Below are 25768 nucleotides of genomic sequence, written 5' to 3'. Positions count from 1 at the left end.
GTGTTTAGGTTGTTTTACCTTGTTTTTCCTTTGTTGAGTTGTGTTTAGGTTGTTTTACCTTGTTGTGTTTAGGTTGTTCTACTTTTTGTTTTCCGTTGTTGAGTCGTTTTGGCTGTGGACAGTTGTAGGCTCAATACCCGGTTGAGAACCCTTTTCTCATCTCACTTTCAAAAATATCGTTTTGTGCTCAGAGTGTCGTGACATTCTCCACATTTGTGCAAAACGGAATTTGTTCTTTCATAAAATCATAGGGTTCAACCCAGGTCATATGAGAACAGTAAAAACCAGGACCCATTTGAAGCTATGAAAGTTTTGGGCTGCAAAGCAAAAGAAAAGAGGGAACATTTGGAGCGTCTGAGCTTGTTTCAACCTCTGCAAGTTCTATCACTACATCCCATATGTTCAGAATGAGCTGTGTACCGAATAAACCGAGTACTGTGTTATGAGCTGTGTGTTCAGAGTGAGCAGTGTGCTGTTACGAGCCGTGTGTTCAAAATGACCAGAATACTGTGTTATGAGCTGTATGTTCAAAAGAAATAGAGTACGGTGTTACGGGCTGTGTGTTCAGAATGAGCAGTGTGCTGTATAAGCTGTGTGTTCAGAGTGAACAGAATACTATGTTGATTGTTTCAAAGCTAGAATGGCAATTAGATGTGCTCTTCCTGGGTACCATTCTCTGCCGGAGACATCTTGGCTGTGTTTGCAATGAGTTCCTAGGGAAAGTTATGAATATGATCAGGACGAAAAATGGCATTTGTGGTTTCTACATGCAGATGTTGCTCCTTGTCAGCATTTCAGAACCTTTATACTGTGAGTTGAAGGTAAGTATTCGACGAATACAAGAAGAGATCCCCGTCAGAGTAAAGCGGTTTACCGCCACTCACACCATGAGGTGCTTTCTAAAGTTCTGCTTTGTCTGTTTATTGCATTCCCTAAACATCATGCTCTACATTGCTTGTAACATGTACTGTATCATCGCACTTATTGCGTTTATTTGCATCTTGTGTTATCTTGTATCATTTATCCTTTTACGTTGAGCTGCGTTTAGGATCGTTGTCCTCCGGGACTTTCTCAGGTTGCGCCGAGCACGCACCTGATAGTTTGTTTAGGACCTCTTCTCACGATTTCAGTGCGGTTAGAGTGTTCCTTTCCTTACACGATTTCAACATGTTTGGAATTTATCTCAGGACGCCTGATGCGCGGGCCTGGGCGGGTTTTATCTCAGGTTGCGTTGTAGACGCACTGGGCGGGTTGTTGGGCCTCCTCTCACGATTTCAGCGTGGTTTGAGTGTCCCGTTCCTTACGCAATTTCAGCGTGTTTGGAATTTATCTCAAGACGCCTGATGTGCGGGCCTGGGCGGGTTTTATCTCAGGTTGCGTTGTAGACGCTCTAGGCGGTTTGTTTTGGACCTCCTCTCATGATTTCAGCATGGTTTGAGTGTCTGTTTCCTCACACGATTTCAGCGTGTTTGGAATTCTTCTCAGGTTGCATTGTAGACGCGCTGGGTGGTTTGTTTTGGACCTCCTCTCACGATTTCAGCGTGGTTTGAGTGTCCGTTTCCTCACACGATTTCAACGTGTTTGGAATTCTTCTCAGGATGCGTCGTGTACGCACCTGGGAGGTTTGTTTTCGGACCTCCTCTCACGATTTCAGCGTGGTTTGAGTGTCATTTTCCTCACACGATTTCAGCGTGTTTGGAATTTTTCTCAGGTTGCGTTGTGCGTGCACTTGGGCGGTTGTTTTCGGTCCTCTTCTCACGTTTTCAGCGTGGTTAGAGTGTTCCTTTCCTTACACGATTTCAGCGTGTTTGGAATTCATGTTAGCTTGCATTGTTATGCACGCTTCTTTCCAAAACACCGGGATACGTCCCTATGTTTCTCCTTTATTCCAAAACACTGGGATATGTCCTTATATTTCTCCTCTTTTCCGAAGCACTGGGACATGTCCCTATGTTTCTCCTTCTTCCCGAAACACTGGGATATGTCCCTATGTTTCTCCCCTCCCACCTGCATTGTCATGCACACTTTATCTGCGTTGTTATGCATCCCCTTCGCATTGTTATGCATCACACTTAGGTTGCATTGTCATGCATCTCTCGACTTGCGTCATTACGCACTTTTCACTTGCATTGCTATGCATATTTCTAACAATATTGTACCTGTTGAGTTTCTCTCTTTTGTAGGCATGATATTGTATGTAAGGTTCATTTGAAGCTGGCGCGACTACACAAACCGGGCAGGTATTGTTTCTTCTCCGTGTGAGATATAGCGAAAATTGAATAATTCTCCGCATTCTTAAACTGCATGAAATGGAGTTTTGCTTTGCATTCTTGCTTAAAACTGTTGCATTTATTGCGAATATTTGTTTCATTACAGCTTGCTGCTCTGCATGATCATGAGTTACGTTCAGCTTTGTGCATGTTGTTTTGCATTTTGCCCCTGCTGCGGGCCCATCTCTTTGTTTATCTCGTCTGTTTGTCTAAGTCTTCGGCCTTGTCAAAAATGGGTCGTCTCTGGGCTTTGACATTTACTCCCGTTACGTATGACTTTCGAGTTCTGTCAAAGAGGGGCAACTGTAGACACCCCATTTTTGACCGACCTTAAGACTCAGACGTCATCGATTGAGTGCTCGGTGATGGTGCATGTTGTGCTCGTTCTGAGGTTATGGAGTCTCGGCTGAGAGCCTTACCTCCGGACTTCGGGACTCTTTTGTGCTTTGCCTCGGTTTGCGAATCAAATTTTTTTTCTCTTCCCGAAGGGAGGGATAGGTCTCTTAGACCATCTCTCAATGGCCATAGGCTACTTTTCGTGGTCGTAGACCACTGTTCCCATTTGGAGACCAGTTTTCGATTTTCGGAACCGTCGGCCGTGTGCCTCGGTTCGGGACCGCTTAACTTTCTCCGTTTGTTCCGATTTTTGGCGTACACCTTGTTTCCTCTCTCTAGAGGGACACTGTGGCCCGGGAGACCACCTTTGCGGTCGTACGCCACTTTCGATGCTTAACAGTCAGTTTTTGGGGCACCCGGCTGCGCGTTTTGGCCCCTGAACCCTCGTTTTGCATCCGTCTTGGTTCATTTTTGGCATGGACCCTATTTTCATTATTTGGAAGGTGGTACAAGGGTGGGAGACCACCTTTTCTCCTTGGAGACCACTTTTCCCCGCCGGCCGATTTTCTTGTCAGGTAACTGGTCTCCCTTACTTTTGAGCCACAATTGTTAGTCTCCCACCATACCACTTGCTTTCATTTCATGTGGAGACCACCCTAGGAGGCCACCGACTAGCCTGAACCTTTTGAACTAGTCAACCGACCAGGGGGAGTGGTCGACCAGCTTCCCTCAATTCTGTCTCTGTGAGTGTGTGCTAGCTGGAAGACACAAAATTGATCCTCCATACACGTGTATGGAGGATCTTCAAACTTGTTTTTTAGCTTCTTGAAGAAGCTTTGGACCTCTTTGGCTATAAGAGAGACCCTCTCCCTCATTAGCAAAGGTTCAAAAAATTGGTTAAGGCATATATATATCTATCTCTCTATATATCTCTATCTTGTGTTCAAAAGTCCCTAGTTCTTGACCCCTTTGCATACCATCTCCTAGCACAATACCTCCACTATCAACCTAAGCACCTTGGAGTTTGTTTTCAGAGGCTAAGGAGTTATTGTTTTGGTCCAGAAGTTGCTGGTCTTCTTGAGCTTCAAGGGTAACACTCTATCCCCTCTTTTAAGCTTTGTTTTGCTTCACCTTTTAGTCATACTTACAAGCATTTTTGAGCTTTGGTATAAACTGAAAAAAGTCTTATTTTGAGGCCCTTAACATGTTTGTTTAAGATTATTTTTCTGTTGGGGGGTCATCTACCCCCTTGTATGCTTTATTTTGCCTTATTTTGAGCCATGCATTAGGACCTTTGTATTGACCTTTGTTCGGTCTCTTAGCCATTGAAATCTAGTGGATTTTTAGTGGCTAGCATGCTGTTTTGAGCACCAAAATCAGAGTGGGGTGACCCTCTCACCCCTTGTCTTGTTCACTAGCACATTTAACCTAACAAAGGAGCCCTTATTTGCATGCTTCCAAGCCTTGTTTCAGGCCATTTTTGGTGGGTTTTAGGACCTGCATAGGCTCTGTCTAGAGCCCATTTCCCATATTGGGTGTCCATCTTACATGTGTAGAACAACCCTCTTTATAGCCTATCAAAGGAGCCTATCATTCTTGTATGCATAGACCATGTTTTAGCGGATTTTTGGGCTTTATTTGGCATGTCATACCTCTGACTTTTTCTGGTTTGGTGGCCTCTTGATTGCCTCACATGCTTGTAGTGCAAATCCTCTTTACTAGCTTACATTGCATGCTATTTTGGCCTTTGATTCTAGCACTTTTTGGCCATGCTTTAAACTGATTTTGTGCATGTTTTGGACTGTCTTAGCTCTGTTTTTATGCCTTATGGTCGAATGATGCTTGTTATGCATGGTTGTAGTTCAATACCCTTGCCTAACTTTGAGTTTTGGAACATATTGCATGCTTATGTTGAGTTGTTTTCCATGTTTTGGGGCCATTGTGCATCACATTTCAGAGCTTACACGTATGTCATATTCCCATGTTTTCCACTCTTTAAATGTGTTTGAGAGTCGTGCTTAAATACCTCATTTATGGGGCCATTGCATGAGCTTCATTTTCATGCCTTTCGACTCATCATTTTAGTCCATTTTCCTACTGTTTTGGGCCTGCATAGGGATTGTTTGGGGCTGGTTTGATCATTTGTGCATTGCTTTGCATACCTCTAGTGTAATCCACTTCACTAGTTTCGGTATTTGGGCCATCTAGCATGCAATGTGTGAGGTGTTTGCATGATTTGGGACCATCTTGCATGTCATTTCAGAGCTGGAAAATATGTGATTGTATGCCATATTTCATGCTTACCATGCTTTGGTGGAGTTGCACTTTGTGCCTTAGGTTTAGTCCCTTGCATTTGTGCATGTTTCATGTGTGTTGTTGCTTCATTTTCATCATGTATGGCCACTAATTTGAGTATGGCTGAGGCCCATTCATTTTAGTTTAAGTCCATCTTGTATTGTGTATGCCATGTCCATGTTGTCGCATGCTTGATCGTCGCGTTATGTACGCCTTGATTATGCCTTTGTGTATGTCCATCGTCATATGTGCGTTGTGTATGCTATATAGCGTCATGTGCATTGAGTATGCCATTCATAGTTCATAGCATTGCATATGCTAGTTGCACCTTTGCATGCCATTCCTTGCATGTTTGCATGTCTTAGTTGCATTTCGTTTAGGATTGCATGCTAGTTGTTGCATTTGTATATGCCATGCCATATTATTTGTTGCATTGTGTTCGGGATAAGAGTTAGTCTGAACACGGGAAACAAGGAATGTTTCGTACTCAAAGTGACGAAACGTGCCTCGATTCCCGGGTCGCCGACACTCTTGACTACCCATGATAGAGTTGTTGGCTTTAGGTGTTTACATGTGCATTCATTTCACATTAAGTCGTGCACTTCGACTCCTCGGCCATCATGCGTCAAGATGCGTGACTGATGGCACGAGGATCGAGGACTACACTCCCTAGAGCTGATGCAATGACGGGGAGAGTGATCATGCACACATATGTTGAAAATACTTTGCTATACCCCTTTCTCGCTCTCTGTTGCAGCAAACCGGAAACCAGCAGCAAAAACTGGTCAGCAGCCTTCTGGAGCTTTGTACAGTATTCTGGGACCAGTTACAAACAGAGGCAAATCGGGGCATTGCGATGGATTTCCCAACGAGGCGACTCGAGCATGCATGTATCCCTTATCATTCAAAGCAGAGCTGAGGCAATCCATCATATGTAGTTTGCATGCTAGTTCATTTGCTTATTTAGTTAATTTGTTAATTAGTTAATGTTGTGTAATAATTAGCTTGATTAGCTTAGATTAGCTAGTTGGTTGTGTATTATTCATTCAGACCCTCTGAGGAGGTCAATGTTGTAATAAGTGTGCGTGTGTGTGATGTATGTCTTCCAACCCCACATCTTTCTCCCTTTTACTTACTTTCGATGGTTAGTTTTAGGGCACGTTTCAATTAGCATCCTTACGCTCGCATGTTTGCATCCATTCATTTGTCTTGCATGCACCAGGCTCAGCGCATCATGCTAACTGCATTGTATTTCAATTCCAAGTTGAATACATGTATCGATTGTTGCATCTCATATGCCATTTTAGAGTAGCCGAGCCTATCTTAGTTGCATTTTGTATGTATTGCATTAGGCATTCTTGACATAGCTAGGATCATGCATTGATTTATAATATAGCTTTTGTTTTGGCTCGGAGTACTCGGTAAGTGTTTATTCTTTAGCATCCTTACATGCGTGTGAGTGACTGCCATAATAGCATGCTTGCCATGATAGCATGCTTGTCATGAGGCTAACTGCTTATATGATATAATTGCCTGAATGTCTGTGGGTGAAGGTTGGATTACTTGAATTGGAACAATTCATCAATTGCGAGTTTTAAGCCCACTTGAGAGTGGCAAATCACCATATTTTCTAAGCCCACTTTGAGGGTGGCAAAATCCGCATTTTAGCCTAGTTACGAGTAGCAAACCGCTTTAAAAAACAAACGTGAGATGTTTTGTTCAAAATTAGGCGATCCAGTATATACTTGTATATTGTGCGCATCACGTAGCAATTCTAGGCTAATAACCGGAATAAGAGCACATAATGTTTTCAAAACTCGATATCATGGTTAGTAGAGGCCGATCTTTGATTGGGCGAGCGAGAGTGCTCACGAAGTGACTTTTTCCAATCGTACCCAAGTTCCCGAGCCAAGGCAACTTTGGTGATGACGGACACGTGGCCTTAGGCACGAGTCAAGGTTTCCTAAATTCTCCTAAAATAAAATATTTAGGTGGCGACTCTGTATCTGGCAAAGCAGTCTATGTTTGGCACTTCTTTCTAAAAAATCAGTTTTTCAAAACGATTTGTCGGATTTAGACTCTTTGATGATTCATCGGTCTTGCATTGCACTCCACGAAATTAGATACAGGATCATGACATTGAGTCCAAATTGTAGTAAGCCCAATGAACAAAACGGGATTTTCCCGGGACGTTCGGGGACGTCTACACTACCCTAAGTTCTTTGTAAGAAAGATATAGGGTGTTGAGGGCTTCCTTTTAATCTAAAGAATCTTGGATTTGGAGCACTTTGGTTTTTCACCATCTTCTCCTTTGGTCTCTTCATTTCGAGGTAGGGATACCCTACTCTATCTTATGAATTTTGTCTTTAATTTTGGCTAGTTTGATTAGTTGGTGATGTTGGATAATTTTGAAAAAAGTTAGGATTGTTGTGTAATTTATAAAAGAGGGGTTTTCAAATATTAAAAACCCATATGTATGTAAGACTTGGAAAATGGCATTATTAGTGTCAAATTGAGGAAATTGAACCTTAGGGTTGATTTTTGGTAAAGGGGGAGAATGCCCTAATTATTGTGATAAATTAATTGGTATAATTAATTTGGGAAAACATGAAATTGGGAAATGATGGAATTATATGGTGTAGTTAAATTAATTTATTACTCACCTGTGAAAATGTTGATATTTTATCTGTTGATGCATTTATTTTCCGTTTAGAAATAACTACTTTGGGCTATCGGTGGAGGATAGTCTTGATTGTTGTAGACACTGTATGTTGATTAGGAAAAACTGAAACTAATCACATTGAATATGTCATTGAATATGACGGTTAGAACAACACCTTAAATACGCCTATTGATCGATTCCTGTATATGATAATTGTTTATATACGTGGACTATGTGTATTGTGTGGGAGGAGATAGGGGATGTACTCCATGGTTTGAGGGAAGATAGGGGATGGACTCTCGAACCTGTTTGGGAAAAGATAGGGGATGGACTCCATTAATACAACAAATATGTGTATTAAATTGAAGTGTAGATACAGCAAATATGTGTATCATTTGAAGTATGGAAGTGTTTTAATATGAGTTGTAAATCTCATGTGAAATTGTGAAACATGGAAATGTGTTAATATGAGCCATAGTCTCATTGAATTGGTTGGCCAGGTTCTGAGCCATGATTATGTATCGAAATTGTATAATTAAAGAAAATTGAAATAAAACATGGATATGATAGTCATGGAATTGTATTGTAAAATACATTGGTTTATAAGTGTTAACCATCGGTCAAATGCTATTATGTTAGTCATTGCTCATATTTGGTTTAGTATATCTCTACTAGGCTGTGGCTCACCCTATATGGACTTCATTTTCAGGTACAGATAGTATGCCACCTCCAAGGACGTAGCTTGGGAGGCTAGAGGCTGAAAGACTTTTTGTGTTGTCTTTTATGTATTACATGTAAATCAAGCCAAGGGCTTACTTTGTATAAAGAGTTAGTACTCTTCTTTTGTTGTACCCAAGCGTTGACTTGGAAAGTTGTAAGTCTATAGGGCATTTACTTTTGATGTCAACATGCAATACTTTTGTGCTTAATACTCTGATGAAATGAAACTATGCTTTATTCTCTCATGTCTAACATGTCAATAATGTAGGATTTATGGGCTTCTTTTGAGGGTGTTACAGATGTAGTTGTGTTACATTTTGCTCATATTAATATAGCTCAATGGACTCATTCTTTTGTTGTATACTTCCGCTTTTGGCCCCATTACCATAATTACTCTGTATGTTTGCTTGAGGCCAAAGGTAGTCAAGTGATTACCGGCTGGTTATGATCCAAACTTTTAGGGGTAGGTTCGAGTCATGACACCAGGTCCTATTAAAATGAAAATTATACAAAAAGATAGTCACTTTCATGTTTGGTTTTAATTTTTTAGATATAAAAGTGGGTTTCTCTAAATGTAAAATTATACATATTTGGGCAATTCGCAGTATAGAGGTTTTGGATTTTCCGTCCTTATGGAACAAATTTCACATTATGAACAAAAATGTAACACTCTAACGTAACCCACTAAAAAAACTCCTTGGTGCACTTTCCCAAACGTAACAACGTAACACTTCAAAAAAATTCATTAGTATAATTTTCTCAAACATAACATTCTAATGCAACAAAAAAAAAAAAAAAAAAAAAAAAACTCCTTAGTATATTTTTCCCAAATGTCACACTCCAATTAATGTAATCCCAAATGTAACACTCCAATGTAACATATAAAAACAATAAAAATACTCCTTAATGTAACACTAGCAATTCGAAATTATATATTTACTCAAAACTTACCAAGAAATTTTTGTACTTCTTTTGGAATGGTTTGAAGAATCCCACATCTTTTTTTTAGAGTATTACATTGGAGTGTTACATTTAGGAAAAATACACTAACAAATTTTTTTGTGTTACATTGGAATGTTACACTAAGGAGTTTTTTTGAAATGTTATATCGAAGTGTTACGTTTGGAAAAAGTATACTAAGGATTTTTTTGGAGTGTTACGTTTGAATATTACATAGAGTATTATAGCTTGAAATTATACATTTACCCAAAGCTTACTAAGAAATTTTTGTACTTATTTTGAAATGTTTGAATAATCACATATTTTAAGTCTTTTTTTGTATTTTTTTTTTGAAATGTTTTGCAAATAAAGGGCTATTTTGGGAAGTGGAATAAAAGCCACTTCCCAACTTTTAACCCACTTCTCTCTCTCACAAAAAAGTTTAAAAAAAAAACCAAAAAATAGCTTTTAACTATCGTCCCAAAACACTCCAAAAAAGATTCTTATATAAAAATTTATCCCAAATTTAATTCTCATAGATTGTTTACCTTACCTTCTAACCAAAAAAAAGAAGAAGAAGAAGAAGAAGAAGAAGAAGGAGGAGGAGGAGGAGGAGGAGGAGGAGGAGGAAACATAATAAAAATAAGGATATAACCGTAAATTTAATTTCTAAGTAATATATTAAATCTACCTTTCCAAATTCAATAGGACTAATTAATCTATAAAAAAATTCATTGGAATTAAATGGATTATCATTTCTCAATTAAATGGATTTGTAGGTAAATTTTCCTTTAGTTTAATTACAGTGGCACCAACATGGTAATAGTAGGCACTTATGAGAACATTGTTGGTCAAGATCGTAGTCACTTTTATAACAAAATGAGATTTTGAATAAGATGAGTTGGAAATCTGACTAGGAGGATTAGATGAATGTGACAAAAAGATCATTACTGATGATAGAAGTAGAATCTTCAATTCTGGTGGACTTCTATATATTTCATTATTAACCAAAAATAATCAACAAAATTTGAAAGTATACATGCCTTATTTACAAGCAAATCAAAACAAGAAGAAGAAGATTCACAAAATTACAAAGCATATATTTCTGATTGTTTAAAAATTGAATTAGATTGAAACAGGTACAGTACTAGCAGTAGGTTTGGCAATAGTAGTTACAGCCTCTCTACATGCAGAGAGGTGAGGCTGCGGACATTTGACCCTCCCCAGACCTTGCAGTGACAAAAGCCTCGTGCACTGAGACTGACCTTTACTTGTTTCTGGATTTAGAATGATGGAACAATGCCATACCCGCCATCTGCCATTAATGTTGCGGAGAACATCTGATCAACATCAACTTCCACGTCAGTTCTCTTTGCAAACCGGCCTTTGATTCTGGGCCTGGTTTCAGCATAGGCCTTCCTGGAGGCATACCGGATTGTCTTCTCGAACTTGCGGGCCTTCTTCTTCTCCCTGTATCTTAGGACTCTAGCCTCCCTGTCCATTGGACTAAGTTGGGATGGCATGTGAAGAGGACTCGAGAAGAGGTCAATTGTCCCCTTGGGAGGTCTTGAGTGGGAGGCTGAGACTGAGACTGAGACTGAGACAGAGACATCATCACTCATTGTAGAGTCTGGAACAACACCAACATCCATTGATGAAATGGAGACCTGATTTCAAATGAGAAGAATGTTTGAGACACAAATCTAATGGGGGTTTGGACGCAAAAAGAAAAAGAAAAAGAAAAAAAAGAAGCAAACTGTGCATGGTAAGAAAAGTGATTTACTTACCCGAAAAGTTATCAGAAAATGAATTGTATGATGTGGGTCAGAATAAATCTGATTCACCCTACATTTTCTGACAACTTTTTGGGTCACTTTTCTCCTGAGGAAGGGAATGGGAATGAGACCAAATTGTACTCCATAGCAAGCAAAAGACTTTAGGAATGCTACATGGAAGTGGAAGATGATCTTTAGAAGACCGAGAACAAAATTATCAGGCTTCATACATTTCCTTAGGAAGATGGAACAAGAAAAGCAGAATATTTGCAACTTGCAATAACAATTCCACCACATAGTTATCAAGTTCTAAATTTTCCTGTGCCTTTTCAGTCAATTGAATGGACTGATCAAACTACAAACTTCCAGAGACTAAAAAAACAAAAAGAAAGAATTAACAATAAATTAGTGACAATTTGAAGACTAGAACTTCCTGTAAGTACATTTAAAATGGTCATGTCAAAAAGAGCTTGACTTATATTTATGACTTGCTGGTCAAAAAGGTCAAGATGCAAAATGGATATAACAAAAAAAAAACAAAGAAAAAAGAGCACTACAGCTATGCCAATAGATTCCGAACTTTTAAGGAGAAAGGAAGATATAAGAGAGGAAAAGAGCTGATGAAAAGGAAGAAACATCCTCTTTTTAAAGTTGTGGAACAAATTAAAGAAAACATATGTGTTCATGCTAAACAGTAAATTGAATGCCATGAAAGAGAAAGACCATCAAGAAAATATATACTCATATATTGATTTTTTTAAAAAAAATTATTACAATTTCGTAGCTAGTAATTACAAAAACATGAAGGTTCAAATAGACCCAGAATACAGTTCTCACTTGCACCAGACTTGCTATGTTCTCTCATATAAGTAAAAATTGTGGCCTAGAATGCAACTCTCACTTGCTCCTCCATGATTTTGTAATTACTTTCTCTGGTTTGAGTGATTTGCAATCTTCCTTTATTTTATTTCATTTGCAATAAAAATAAAATAAAAAAAAACCCCTTAATCCTAGAGAATGCTCGAGAACAAATGAACAATTAACAGCATAAAATCCAACAAATACACATAAAATTGACTTGCGATAACTCAAATTTCATCAACTTAAATTAATTTAATTTAAAAAGGAAAAACTTACTGTGTGACTAATTGAAACAGGGCAACCAAACCCCGTCTCCATGCCCAACTGATAATTCTGCTGCTGCTGATGCTGAACAGGCACTACCCTATCACCTCCTCCTCCTCCATAGTTCTTCTGATCACCAATAACACCACTGTATTGATCTGTGAACTGACTCTCTTCACATGTATTGTAATCAACAAGGTCCAAGTACTCATCAATCACTTCTCCACCATACAAAAACCCATTACTAGTATTCTGATTAGTGTTGTTCTTCACAGGAACATTGTGTAACAACCATGAACCAGACTCGTCTTCGTCTTCTTCACCAATTGCTTCATCCTCAGGCTCGTTACCGAAGAACCCATCAGCTTCGGATCCACCCGGGTCGGTAGCGGGTGGGCCGAAGAGGCAGGCGGGTATGGGCATAATGGGGACGCGGTGGTGGCGGCTTGCTAGCGGATTGGCGGCGTGGATGTCGTCGTCGCAGGATGGGCAGAGGGAGGCGGCGTCGGCTTTGCAGAGGAAAGCCGCCGGAGCGCGCTCGCAGGCCTCGCACACACTCACGCGCTTGTGACGCGCCGCCACAGAGTTGGCGGCGTGGATGCGAGCGTCGCAGGTTGTGCAGAGGTAAGCGGAGTCGGTGCGGCAGTAGACGGAGGAGGCGGCCGAGTGGCAGGTGTCGCACACACGCTGCCAGTTGTTGGTGCCAATGCCTACAACATTACCGGTCCCTTCATCCTTCAACATTTTGCCTCTCTCTCTGTCTCTCTGTCTCTCTGGGTTTGTGTGGGTGGGGAGGGAGGGAGGTAACTGTAGGCAGTTTACAAGTAGGAGCTGGGGGAGAAGTTATTCATTGGACCAGGGTATTGGTGCCACAATAGTATTTTAAGGGGTATTTGAGGTAATTCCATTTTCACACATTACTTTTGTTGGCTTATTTTTCTTACGAAGGAAAATATCATAAATGCGAGCGTGCTAGTAAGGATTGAAAAATCTTTACAGATTAAATTCAAGCCAATTATCAAGCGATTGTGTTGACGGTTCTTTTGCCTCAACGAAGAGGACTTCAAAATTGTCAAGTGTAGAGAAAAGAAAAAGTAAAAGAAGAAAAAGGGACGGAGAAAGACGATTGAGTGAACAATCGAAGTAATAATTATTTACCTCTACTCCTATGCTTCGAAAAGAAAGTGCATGAAATGCTTCGAAATGGAAATGCTGAAAATAAATGCTTCGAAATATAAATCTATGTTAAACTACTCATAAGATAAGGAAAATGACAAGAAATATTGAAATCAAGTATCTTTGATTTAAGTTCTGATCTCTTACAATGTAGCCATTAATGGCTATTTATAGAAGAAAAAATACAGCAATAACTACTTAGTAACTACCCATTTCTTCCATCTTCATTCTTGTCTTGCCATGTGTCCTTCCACTCATCCACTTTGTCCTCCCACTCATCCACTTTGTCCTTCACATTCTCCATTATCTCTATAACTTCTTTTAACTTCCAAATGAATAAAAGGATGCCACGTGTCCTGCAATTATATAAATAATAAATAATAATAAAAATTACAGATTTATGGTGTTAACATTACCCCCCGCGGCCCTTAAAAATGATGTTTATTTGAATTTTTGAAGGGCTGAACCAAGCACATGACTAACCTAAATGATGTAATAACACCAATAAAGCGCTTCGAATGAGTATGAAATTATGACTAGATGACTCGAATTATTACTAGTAACAAGCTTCGAAAGTGATATAAAGGACCAAAATCATTCTTCGAAGGTCGATGGAACCGACAAAAGACGAATTACATCCTCAAAAATACTCGACAAAGCTTCGAAGGTTCACAACCACCATTATTATTTCTTCGAAGCTGTTGTTGATGCAAGATAGAGTGCTTCGAAGCTTACAAAATTATGGCAAAACGGCTTTCGAAGCAACTTATGGCAAAACGGCTTTCGAAGCTGTTTTTGGCCAACATTGTGGTTATTCAAAACTTATATGTTCTGGTTCACACATAATTAATGAAAATATTAATTTTGTGCTTCGAACCAATTATTAATTCTTCGAAGACACCAAAATTGTTGTTCTTCGAGCCAACGTATGATGCCAAAAACAGGCATTATTCGACAACTAATTAATTGTCATTTTACATATATTTGAAGAGATGTACACATTTCGAAAGTTTTCAAAGTTTTATATAGTTTCGAAGGTGAAGTAATCAACCTTCGAAACAACTCTTGATGTTTCGAATGTATCTTCAAAGCTTTATACAGCTTCGAATGTGAAGTAATCAACCTTCGAAACAACTCTTGATGCTTCGAATGTATCTTCGATGCTTTGATTGTGTACATACAAACAATTGGCCATCAATTTGAAAAGATAAGCCATTCTCAGCCATTTATTTAAATACACAGGCTTTTTCTAGCCAAGTTCATGCATTTTAAATGGTCATCCCTTGTTCTTAGTGCTTCGAACTCATAAGAACAATTTGTTAATTTTATTAGCCACATCATCATAATTATATTTTGATGTGAACCACAAATCCAAAAAGGATTTTGAACACCAAAAGTCATGGTATAGTGTGACCATGAAAATTTATACTTTTTGACATTTTGAAAAATGTCAAAATTTTTGAATTCATGAACAGTGGCTTGTTCATTATTCTTGACCATGTTTGTTTTAAAAAAATGACTTTTGCCGAATAGGTTTTCATAATTATTTGGCAAAGTGGGTTGTTTTTCTATGTTAGCCATTAATGGCTTATGAAAATCACCCATAGATATATTATTTTCATGACTTGACTCTCTAAAATTTGGTTTTTGGATCCCTCGAGTCATACATGGAACATCATTCTTAGCCAAATTTGGCTCAAGAACATGCTCTTTCGTTGTGTTAATTTCATAATTTAGCTTTTTTAAAACGAACTCTTGAACCCCCCGAGCCATTGATGAAATCAATTCTTTGCTTTTGCTATTTTTAACCATGGAAAAATTTTGAAAAAATTCAACAATTCCGACCATTAAAGCCTCAGTTAAAGACTTGGTAGTGAGAGTTGATAACTTATCATTCCATTGGCGAATTTCCATATCAAGTTGATGAATTTCTCCAATTAAATGGTGTCTTTTTTCTTCCACCAAATAATATTGTAAGGGATGGAAGTTTATCTCATCAAGAAAATGGATTTCTTCTTGAAGATCCAAAATTTCTCTTTCACGCCAATATATTTCATATTGACAAGTTCGAATGGCGAAATTCAAATCGTTTGTCATTTCTTACACTTCGAGTCCCACTGGGCGTGCCAAAAAATGTTGGCTTATTTTTCCTACGAAGGAAAATATCATAAATGCGAGCGTGCCAGCAAGGATTGAAAAATCCTTACAGATTAAATTCAAGCCAATTATCAAGCGATTGTGTTGACGGTTCTTTTGCCTCAACGAAGAAGACTTCAAAATTGTCAAGTGTAGAGAAAAGAAAAAGTAAAAGAAGAAAAAGGGATGGAGAAAGACGATTGAGTGAACAATCGAAGTAATAATTACTTACCTCTACTCCTATGCTTCGAAAAGAAAGTGCATGAAATGTTTCGAAATGGAAATGCTGAAAATAAATGCTTCGAAATATAAATATATGTTAAACTACTCCTAAGATAAGGAAAATGACAAGAAATATTGAAATCAAGTATCTTTGATTTAAGTTCTGATCTCTTACAATGTAGCCATTAATGGCTATTTATAGAAGAAAAAATACAGCAATAACTACTTAGTAACTACCCATTTCTTCCATCTTCATTCTTGTCTTGCCATGTGTCATTCCACTCATCCACTTTGTCCTCCCACTCATCCACTTTGTCCTTCACATTCTCCATTATCTCTATAACTTCTTTTAACTTCCAAATGAATAAAAGGATGCCACGTGTCCTGCAATTATATAAATAATAAATAATAATAAAAATTACAGATTTATGGTATTAACAACTTTCTTTTTTTTCAATATTTTTTTTATTATATTTTTGTCTTAAAATTAAATTATCAAAATATTCTTTTCCCAAAACCCTAACTCGAACTCTCTATATCAAAAACAGAGAACAAGTTTGGACATGAATTCCCAATTAATATAAAGAACATCGGTAATTTTTTCTATATCATATCTAATTTTTTGTCGATTTTTTTTTCCTTCTTCTCCATTTTGTTGTTTGATTAGAATGGCCTATGTATGTTTTTTTTATTTATTAATATAATTGTTTCCCATGTTATCAAAAAAAAAAATATATATATATATATATAATCATCATTTTGCAATATAATTGGCCAAGCAATGATTTTCTGTAACTTCCACTCAACAATTTGGATCACTACAAATACAACTCTAAATAAAACTTTATAACGGAGAAAAATATACAATAATGCTAGGGATCATGAAAAATATTTCATAAAATTCATCATGAATATTTTTCATCCCTTGATTAGTGTGTAGTATTTTATTGTATGGGTAATCCAAAAGTGAAGAATCTTTCATGATCATCTTTATGATATTTTTTTCATGATCCCTATCACCGACGGCCATATATAATTACATTGTTGAAATTACAAACATGTAAACCTGCTATGTTCCCTCTAACAAAGAGAAATTGAACATCTTATTTTCGAGATTGATTTCGGCAATAGAGGTTGCGGAAGTGACGCCAACGAGTAGAGGGAGGGGTGGGGTAACGACTGGAAGTGAAATGGAGGGAAATAGGTGTCGTCGGCGGCAGCAACATCAGTGGCGACTTGTTAGGGTTAGGGTTAGGGTTTGGAGGATGAAGATGGTAAGAGTATTTTTGGTATTGTAGGATGTGTATTGAGTGAAAGCTGATAATTTAAATTTATTTAGTGTATGTATTGAGAAAAAATGTAAAAAGAGAGGAAGTAGTGTGTGGAAATAGAATTTTCTATCATTTGGCAATGACTTTTTTAGTTGATGTTTTGATTTTTTTTTGGACTATTTTAGCCTGGAATTTTTTTAGTGGTTTGATTTTCTTGTTTGGATTTTTTGGCCTTTTGGCTTTGGAATGACAAATATTTTTTTTGTCTTTTTGTGATTTTTATTCTTTTGTGTTTTTTTAGCCCAAGAGAAAAACCAAACGAGCACTCACTTTGTTTAGGCCCCGTTTGTTTTCAGAGGTAGAATGGAGGAAATAAATAGTGAGAGGATTGTTAGTGAGGGAATTAAGTAAAATTGTGTTTGTTTTGATGATAGTTGTTAGTGTAGGGATTGTTAAATTATTTCTGTATAAAATAAATATAAAATAATAAAACAAATAAAAAAATACAAAAATATTAAACATTAATGTTTTAAAAAAAATGCCCAACATGTAAAAAATTTTTTAAAAAAAAAATCAGAAAAAAAAATAAATAAAATAATGATTTTTACTTAACAAAAAATACAAAAAATTAAACATTAATGTTAAAAAAAAAATGCCCGACATGTAAAAAATAAAATAAATATTTTTTTCTAGTCCGCCGGACTATTTTTCTAATACCAAGTATTGGAGGCCCATTCGAATCCTATCTGCAAGGCCTATCCTAAGCACTTCGGCTTAGCAGTCCAGTCTTCAACTCTGTAAACAAACAGCACATTAAATGGAGTCCACAACTATCCTAATCCCAATCCCCTCTCATACCCCCAAAACAAACGGGACCTTAGTTTGAGTTTTTTAAAAATTCTTTCAGAAATTTTACTTTTTTTTCGTATTTTTTATTTTTATTGAATTTTTTAAATATTTTAAGTAATTTTTTTTTTAAAATTTTAAGACATACTTAACATAAATACACTTAAAAAATATAATATTTGAAAAAAATATATTTAAAAAGTTAATAAATATCAAAAATACAAAAAAAAAAAATCAAAAATCAAAAAATTCAGTATATTTTTCATATGTACTTATTAATTTTTAAAATATTTTTTCATAAATATTTTATTTTTTAGATACATCCAAGTAAGATGCATTTAAAATTTTTTTAAAAATGCTTAAAATTTAAAAAATATTCAATAAAAACAAAAAAATAAATAAAAAATTCAATTTTTCAAAAACTTAATTCAGAAAACTAAAATCAAACACACTGATTATGATTGATAAAAGAGATAAAATTTACGAATTTATGTTAGTTAATTAAAAAATATAAAATGATATGGTGAGTTATGATTAGTGTGAAATATGATGACGTGGTATTTCAAAATCAACTAATAAATTTGGAGGTACATAGGTTAGTTTGGGATTTGAGGTGGTTGTTGTGCAGTTAAATGGGTCTATTTGAAGACTCATTTTAATAATTTGAATCGTTCACATTTTAAAATATATCAAGTAGAACATACCTGTGAAACATACTTTAAATCGCAATTGTTATTTATTTTTGTAAATACAAATGCGAGTGATGAATGAATAAACGATATCGGATTAACTTAATTTATTGTAAATATATTTTATTTGATATATTCTAAAATATAAAATACGAACAATTTAAATTATTAAAATAAATTCTGAAATGTGTCTATTTAAATGCACAACAGTGACTGGCGTGCATCGTACACATTAGCCATCCAAATCCGTCAGTTTGTGGGAGTGACACATGAAGAGAGGTTAGTGGGTGAGGAAAGTGGTACCGTTATCATGTGGTTGGCTGTTTGTGGTTTGTTGGTGGGCCAGGGTCGGAGTCGGACACTCGGAAAGGTTGTAGAGGGTCCCATCCGCCCTTTCGGCTTTTGGAATCGAAAAATATATAATTATAAATTAAATTCATTTTAGTTATTGGCAGTGGTTATAATATATCAATTTTTTTTTATTACTATTAAATATCACATTAATTAATAAAAAAAATTTTAAGGAAAGATTTTAAAACACGTGGAAAGAAATCAAGCTAATTTTTAAAATTATATGAGAAGTTTGTGTAATTTATAAGAAAAAACTCATAAAGGAAAGATTAGTATAATTTATTTAAAAATAATAATAATAACTTGGGTTAGTATTCGCGGGGAAACAGTTGAATCATTCGTTATAATAGAAATGAAAAAAAATAAAAAACAAAAAAGATTAGGAAGAAATAAAACAAAACAAAATAAAAGGAAAGAAAAACAAAAAAAGATTAGGAAGAAGCAGAAGGGATAGGTGTAAAGCCTAGTCACGTGAGAAAAGAGTAGATTAGGATGCACCTCGACCACAAGAAGTAGATGAACAACACGTACAGGGCGCTGCTGCTCCTGACCCAGCTCACATGGCTTCTGGGTCCAGCCTATCAGGAAAAATTATTGGGTGATCTTCAAACGTTACGTGATTAGTGGTAGTTTGTGATGATCTAAATAAGTGTATTTTTTAATTTTTTATAAAATATGAGTTGAGTATAGATTGGATTTAAAGTGATATAATAAAGAGGTGATCTGACTTAAATAAGATGATATAACTTAAATAGTATAGTGACTTTTTTATTTTTTTTAAATTATGACAAATAATGCCGTAATTAATTATAATTCATTATACTCTTTCATATTTTTTAGTTACTTAATATAAATTTATAAATTTTATCTTTTCCATCAAACACAATATTTTTAAAATATTACATAGCGATATTTCAAAACCAATCAATAATTTCTTGCCCACAAAAAAGTATGGAAATGGTAACTTCTCACCCACAAAAAGATATGAAAATGATGATAGTAATGTGATAGTGAGAGTGCCAGAGACTAAGCCCTTTCTATAATTTTACACAACCCCCATGTATCCACTTGTGGGCTTCATAAATCACAAATACTCTATTCACCCAAAAAAAATCACAAATACTCTTTTGCCTTTGTCTTCTTTGACGAGGACCTGTGATTATGACTGAACATGTAACGGTGATTTTGGTTGAAATGTTACAGTGTAGTATGACCATATGATCACGTGGGTCTGGAGTCACCATATTTTTTTTAATGGAAAAATCACTATACAGTGTAATAAAAGAAAAAAAAAAGACACAAATATAGATGTGTGAAAGTCTACGCCTCACAAAATTCGAGTTGCACCTCATTACAAAATGGCTTATCCTCACGATTTTTTATATTTTTTTTTCCCTCTATTCTTATCCTACTATTAAGGGATTGTTTAAAGTGTCCTAAATAAATATATTTTTTTTATCTTTTTAGATTAAAAAATTGAGAAAAAAAATATAAATATTTGGGTTAATTTTTTAATTTTTTATGAAAAAATATGTATTAAAAAATTGTATAAATTAGTGTATAGGAGAAGATTAGGATGAAAGTGATAGAATAGCTGTACGGTGAGGGACAGTGGGTGCAAAGTGGGGGGAAGGGAGATGATTCCCTACTTTTCGGGCAGTGAATTGAAAGTGTTGTTCGGTCATGAGGGCCTATCACGGGTCCTGTTTTGTTAATCGAAATCGTTCGATGTGTAGAACTCGTCGAATACTATATGCTTGTAAAAAATTATATTGATCGGATATCGATAGTTATGTGATCGCATTAGTTTTTTTTCAACCGTTAACTATAACACCATCTATTTTATAAATTTTAACTGATTTGATCATATAGTTACCGATATCCGATCAATGTGATTTTTGATAGGTATATAATACTCGACAAGTTCTACACATTTAACTGTTCAGATTATTAAAACGGGACCCGTGATATCCCCCAAGAGCCGAACAACACCGTGTTATGTGTACATCTAAATGAGTGCAATTTTTTCCCCAACAATGCTCCGCCTGCTCTGCCGTTATGATTGTTTGAAAAGGAAGATTGTGTAAAATTAATTTTTTAATATTTTTTTGGGTGAATAGTGGTAACTTTTTAACTTTTTGAGTAACTTTTTGACTTTTTAGATTTTTCTGAAGTACCCAAACCGGCCTAAATAATTCCCCCAATATTAATTGAGCAAAGCATAAGAAGTTATTATCAATTTTGGATATGCTTTAGGAATCATATATCCATCTGCTCCCTAGCACAATACTCTGCTTTATGAGTAAATCTACACTTGAACACACTATTTTTTAGGAGTGAGCAGCGGATATACCGATCCGTCAAAACCGATCGAACCGAACCGATCCGCCGCATTTGGGACGGATGCGTGATGATAAGCGGACGGTTGCGGGTTGATTTTCTCCAATCCGTCAATTTGGCGGACGGATGCCGGATTTGAGATTCCTTTGGCCGCACCCGAACCGCCAAACCGCGAGCACCCTAAGTAATTTATAAGACTTTGTGTTTTTAATTTGTTTAAATATTTTATTTGTGTTTTCAATTGAAAAATAGTTCAAATATTCTGTTGAAAAAAAGTTTTCAACTTGAATATATTTTTTGAATTGAAAAAAATAAACATATTATTTATCTATATTTTTTTTTTGTTTTCAAATCTAACTCTAAAAGTAATAAATAGAAATTATGATATATGCTGGTTGGTTTTTGTTTTCAAAAACATATATAAATGTAACAATACGGAGACATACAATCTCTACTAGTGCTCTGTTCATGGTTTTGGTGGTTTGAATTGTTTTTATATTTTAAGAACCACAGATTGTAATACTTTATGTGGATGAGACATGCTGTGATTGTAATATGTGGATGAAGCATGCAGTGATTGTGATAATCTAAAGTTTCAAACTTTCTTTCTTTGGATGAGGCATGTAGTAATTGTAATACTTTTTTAAGTCATTGACTATTTATTTATTTATTTATTTTTTTTGAGGAAGTGCACAAGTTGAACTATGTTGAAAATTTATAAAATTTTAAACCGCCAAACCGATTCGCTTCCATCTGTCAAACCGCCAATTCACTCAATCCGCATCCGCTGGATTGACGGACAGATGCGGATTGATTTTCTCCAATCCGCCAATCTGGCGGACGGATGGTGGAATGGAGGTTCCGTGGTCGCAACCGACCTGCGCCCACCCCTACTATTTTTTATCGTATTTATTGTGGCCCTACTCATAATTGGAGTGAGGGCTCACACTATCATGATGTGTGTTCGCGCTCCTATTGTGGGTAAGGAATAAGAAATAAGATAAGAATGCATTTCTAATATTAATTAGGGTTTTTAGGCTATATATCTATTTTTTAATCTTTTGGATCATTTAGTCCAAATTCTAATTTCTTTTGGCTGAAAGGACAATTATCACTTTAAATCAACCTATCTCTATATTTGTTGAAATTCACCAAAGTAATTATTTATTAAAATATGATATGTCACTTATTTTATACTCTATCGGTTTAATATCACAAATTTATCTACTCACCACCACTACCATCACTACCAATTGTTGCGGGTCACATGTGACTTTTTCGGTCAATTTTTTGACAATTTTTTCGGCGCTGCTGACTTCCCAGCATGTCTTTATTACCAAATACAAATTTTACCTTAGATCTATGTGACAACCGCCTCCTTAATTACGTAAATTAATTATATTAATTACATGCTTATTGCTAATTATGTGTTAATTGTGAATTATGTGTTATATGCTATATGCTTGCATCGGTTGGTATTGTATTCTTGTTGTGAACAAATAGGTTAGAGTGACTTTGAACCTGTCTGAGTTATTAATTTGAACAAGTTTGAACTAAGAGACTGTAAAGGAATTAGAGCCTAATTCACCTTAGTATAATTTAACTTAGTGTAATTAAAATTATAAGGTGATGAGGCTTAATTAAATTGAGTGAATTTGAGTTGCATTAAATTAGTGTGTTTTATTATTAGCCTAAGTTAATCTTGAAGAATAAGAATTAAAGGAAATAAAAATTAAAAAAAAAAAAATCCTACTCATCAATTGACTAAAGAAAAGAAGTAGTGAAGTTACTATATACATACACGTAGAGAGAGAGGATGAGAGTGCACTTTGTAGAGAAACTAGAGAGAGAGAGAGAGAGCTTAAAGTCTAAGGGAGGAAAAAAACTTGTAGAACTGTCGAAATGATCAACATTTGACAACTTGAGGTAAGGTTTCCCTACAAATTCTTGCAATGGTTTCTTATACACTCATCATCTTCCAAGATACAAATTTAATTGAGAATGAATTTATAAGTAATTAGAGGTTTGCTCATGATATTAAGAGTTTAGGACATCCATGTCTTGGTATGGAAAAATATTGACCAAATTAACTTACATAGGTGCATGCATGGCATCATTCATGAATATTTGATTTCCTCCATTTACATTCTTGTATGGTTTTTCAAATTGAGAGGGAATTCCATGGAAGTTTGAGTTTAAAAGCTTACACTTGCATGTTTTATGCAAATGCATACCAAAATCAGGATTTGATTTCTTTACTATTAATTTGGTCATTGTTTATGAGTTTTGATTTGTGTTCCGTGGTCAAGGTTCAAAGTCTAACATGTTTCTATGAATTTTGGTAATGAATTGCATGAACATGAACTTGATTTTGCAAAGAAACACACTGCTCAAACAGAGCAGTTTTCGAACTGGTTGTTTGGCATCACCGCACGTGCGGCCTAGGGCCTTGCGTGTGCGGAAAACAGGCCATTTCTGCTGAGCACACAACAGTATATGCACGTGCGGAGGCAAGTGCGGGGACGGTCCTGCGCGTGCGGCAATAACCCTCGCACGTGTGGCTCCTTTGGACAGCTCCGGTTTGTTTTTCGCTCATCTTTTCCACCTTTTGGGTTTCCGTTTGCATGGTTTTAAGGTGTTTTTATGATCATTTGTATATCACAAGTGCATTAGAGTGCATAATGAAAAATTAGAACCGAATTAGTAAAGACGAGTAGTTATAGAATAAGTAACAATCGAATCGAATAGAATTGGCTAGCGATATGAATGTCATTGAATTGTCGTGCTTGAATTTGATTGTTAGGTCGGACGCCACATCCTTAGTGCCTTATAGCACGTGTTCCACGAAGCCTACTGTGAGTAACAATGTTGTAAAGGTATGTTCAAATTGTATTTATTTTCTGAATGATAAATTATATTGTTTCTAAATGATTACTTCCTATTGATTGAATGATGATCCTCTTTTGAATTGTATTCACGGCATCCATAGCATATTGTTATTGTTATTTTTATTGTTATTGATATCATTATTGTTATAGAGATCTTTGTCAGTTCCAAATCTTGGAACTATTGTTATTGTTTGATGGCCATCAATTGATTGTTCGGTCTTTAAGACCTATTGTATTGTATTGTTGCTATCGGATGTACCACGTATAACCTATATGGATATGAATATGATTGAATATAATTGATTGAATTGCAAGATTGAATGATTGATTGATAAAAAGATATTGATTGAAAACGTTCTATGGTAATCGATTGTTTCAAAGATTGTAAGGATATCATTCTTAACCTTTTTACACATTTGTTATTCACTGGGTTTTAGCTCACAGTTTATTATATATATGCAGGTGATTGAACACCGAACCAAAGCTAGTGGCGCTGACCCAAACCCTTGTTTTGTTAAGCCAGCTTTTATGTCCCATTGCGAGATTCCGAACTTGAATGTGTCAAGGCTTTTTGAGTGGTTCAAACCCACCCTTTTGATTTTGCTAAGTGTAATGAATGTTTTAAGACTTTTGTTTATACTGTCTTTGATAATGGGATTAATTCCCTATTTTGCATATTGTCTTGTATGTATATATGTGTTTATGAGCATAAGTGGTTATGGATATGGCTATGTATATGAAAGTTTATTTCTATTTATAGCTCATTGGACATTATCTTATTATTGATTGGCTTCCGCTAGCCCCTTTATCATGTATTATTGTCATTATTATTAACCAGGCCTTTGGTAATGTAGCGACCCTGATTTTTTCGTAAGTCTTTATTTATCTATTATTACTTGATTTTATTTTTGACTTTATTAAGTGCGTAGTTATATAAGAATGTAATGTGGTATTTAATTAATTTAATATGTTAGTTAATTATATATAATTAATTTGAATATTTATATTTTTATATTTTCATATATATATATAAAAAGAAATTATTGATATAGATTTTATATAAGATATTTATATTTATATATGTTATATTTGTGATTTATTTGTATAATATAATATAATAGGAAATTAGGTTATTATATATTTAGACTTAGGTTTATAATATACTATAATATAAGAAGTCAATTAAGTTTAGAAGTTAAGAAGAAAACAAAGAAAAAAAGAAAAGAGGGTTGTGTGCAGTAGAGAGAAAGAGAGAGAGACTTTGTGATTTGGGTTTTGAAGCAATAGCAGCCACATGAAGAAAAGAAAAAGAGGAGAGGTAGAGACGGAGGGAGTGAAAGGAGAAGAAAAAAAAAAGATTAGGGTTTTGTTTTGGTGGCTCCATTAGTTCTTCAAATAATTTTTTGATTTTCAAAAAATATTGTGAGTGCAAAACCCATTTCTCTTGATTTATGTTTAATTCGTTGGTTTTATTTATTTATTTATTTGATGTTGGTTGGATTTTGTATTTGTATGTAGAGGATGGATTGATTTTAATTATTTTTATATGGATTTATTTTATGGTTGTAATCACACTCATGGATATATAAAATTAAAATAAACTTGGAACCCATAGATAAATTCCTTATACTCCACCATGACACCATGGATTGTTGTTTTATTTGAGTGATGGTGAGAAAGAGTGTATTAGAAAAAAAAGTGAGATTATGAGATTTATTCGAATGCCT

General features: G+C 35.6%; 1 protein-coding gene across 1 annotated transcript; it reads right to left on the bottom strand.

The window, feature by feature from the left end:
• Nucleotides 1-10176: 10176 nt before the first annotated feature.
• Nucleotides 10177-12971, bottom strand: LOC114307841 (zinc finger protein CONSTANS-LIKE 2). Its single transcript, XM_028253274.2, has 2 exons — nt 12135-12971; nt 10177-10889 (listed from the first exon to the last, which is right to left on the bottom strand). Exons 1-2 carry the CDS (start codon nt 12864-12866, stop codon nt 10506-10508), a joined length of 1116 nt encoding a protein of 371 aa, XP_028109075.2. The 5' UTR covers nt 12867-12971; the 3' UTR covers nt 10177-10505.
• Nucleotides 12972-25768: the final 12797 nt, after the last annotated feature.

The sequence above is a fragment of the Camellia sinensis genome, chromosome 1, assembly GCF_055761805.1.
Source record: "Camellia sinensis isolate YWXY chromosome 1, ASM5576180v1, whole genome shotgun sequence".
In the NCBI taxonomy this organism is placed as follows: domain Eukaryota; kingdom Viridiplantae; phylum Streptophyta; class Magnoliopsida; order Ericales; family Theaceae; genus Camellia; species Camellia sinensis.
Note: the sequence above shows the minus strand (reverse complement) of the source record. Positions and strands in the feature narration are given on the sequence as shown.

Coding starts and splice junctions, on each gene's coding strand:
- LOC114307841 (XM_028253274.2), bottom strand. CDS start 12,866: ATGTTGAAGGATGAAGGGACCGGTAATGTTGTAGGCATTGGCACCAAC. Junction 10,890..12,134: donor CTGTTTCAATTAGTCACACA/GTAAGTTTTTCC, acceptor ATTTGAAATCAG/GTCTCCATTTCATCAATGGA.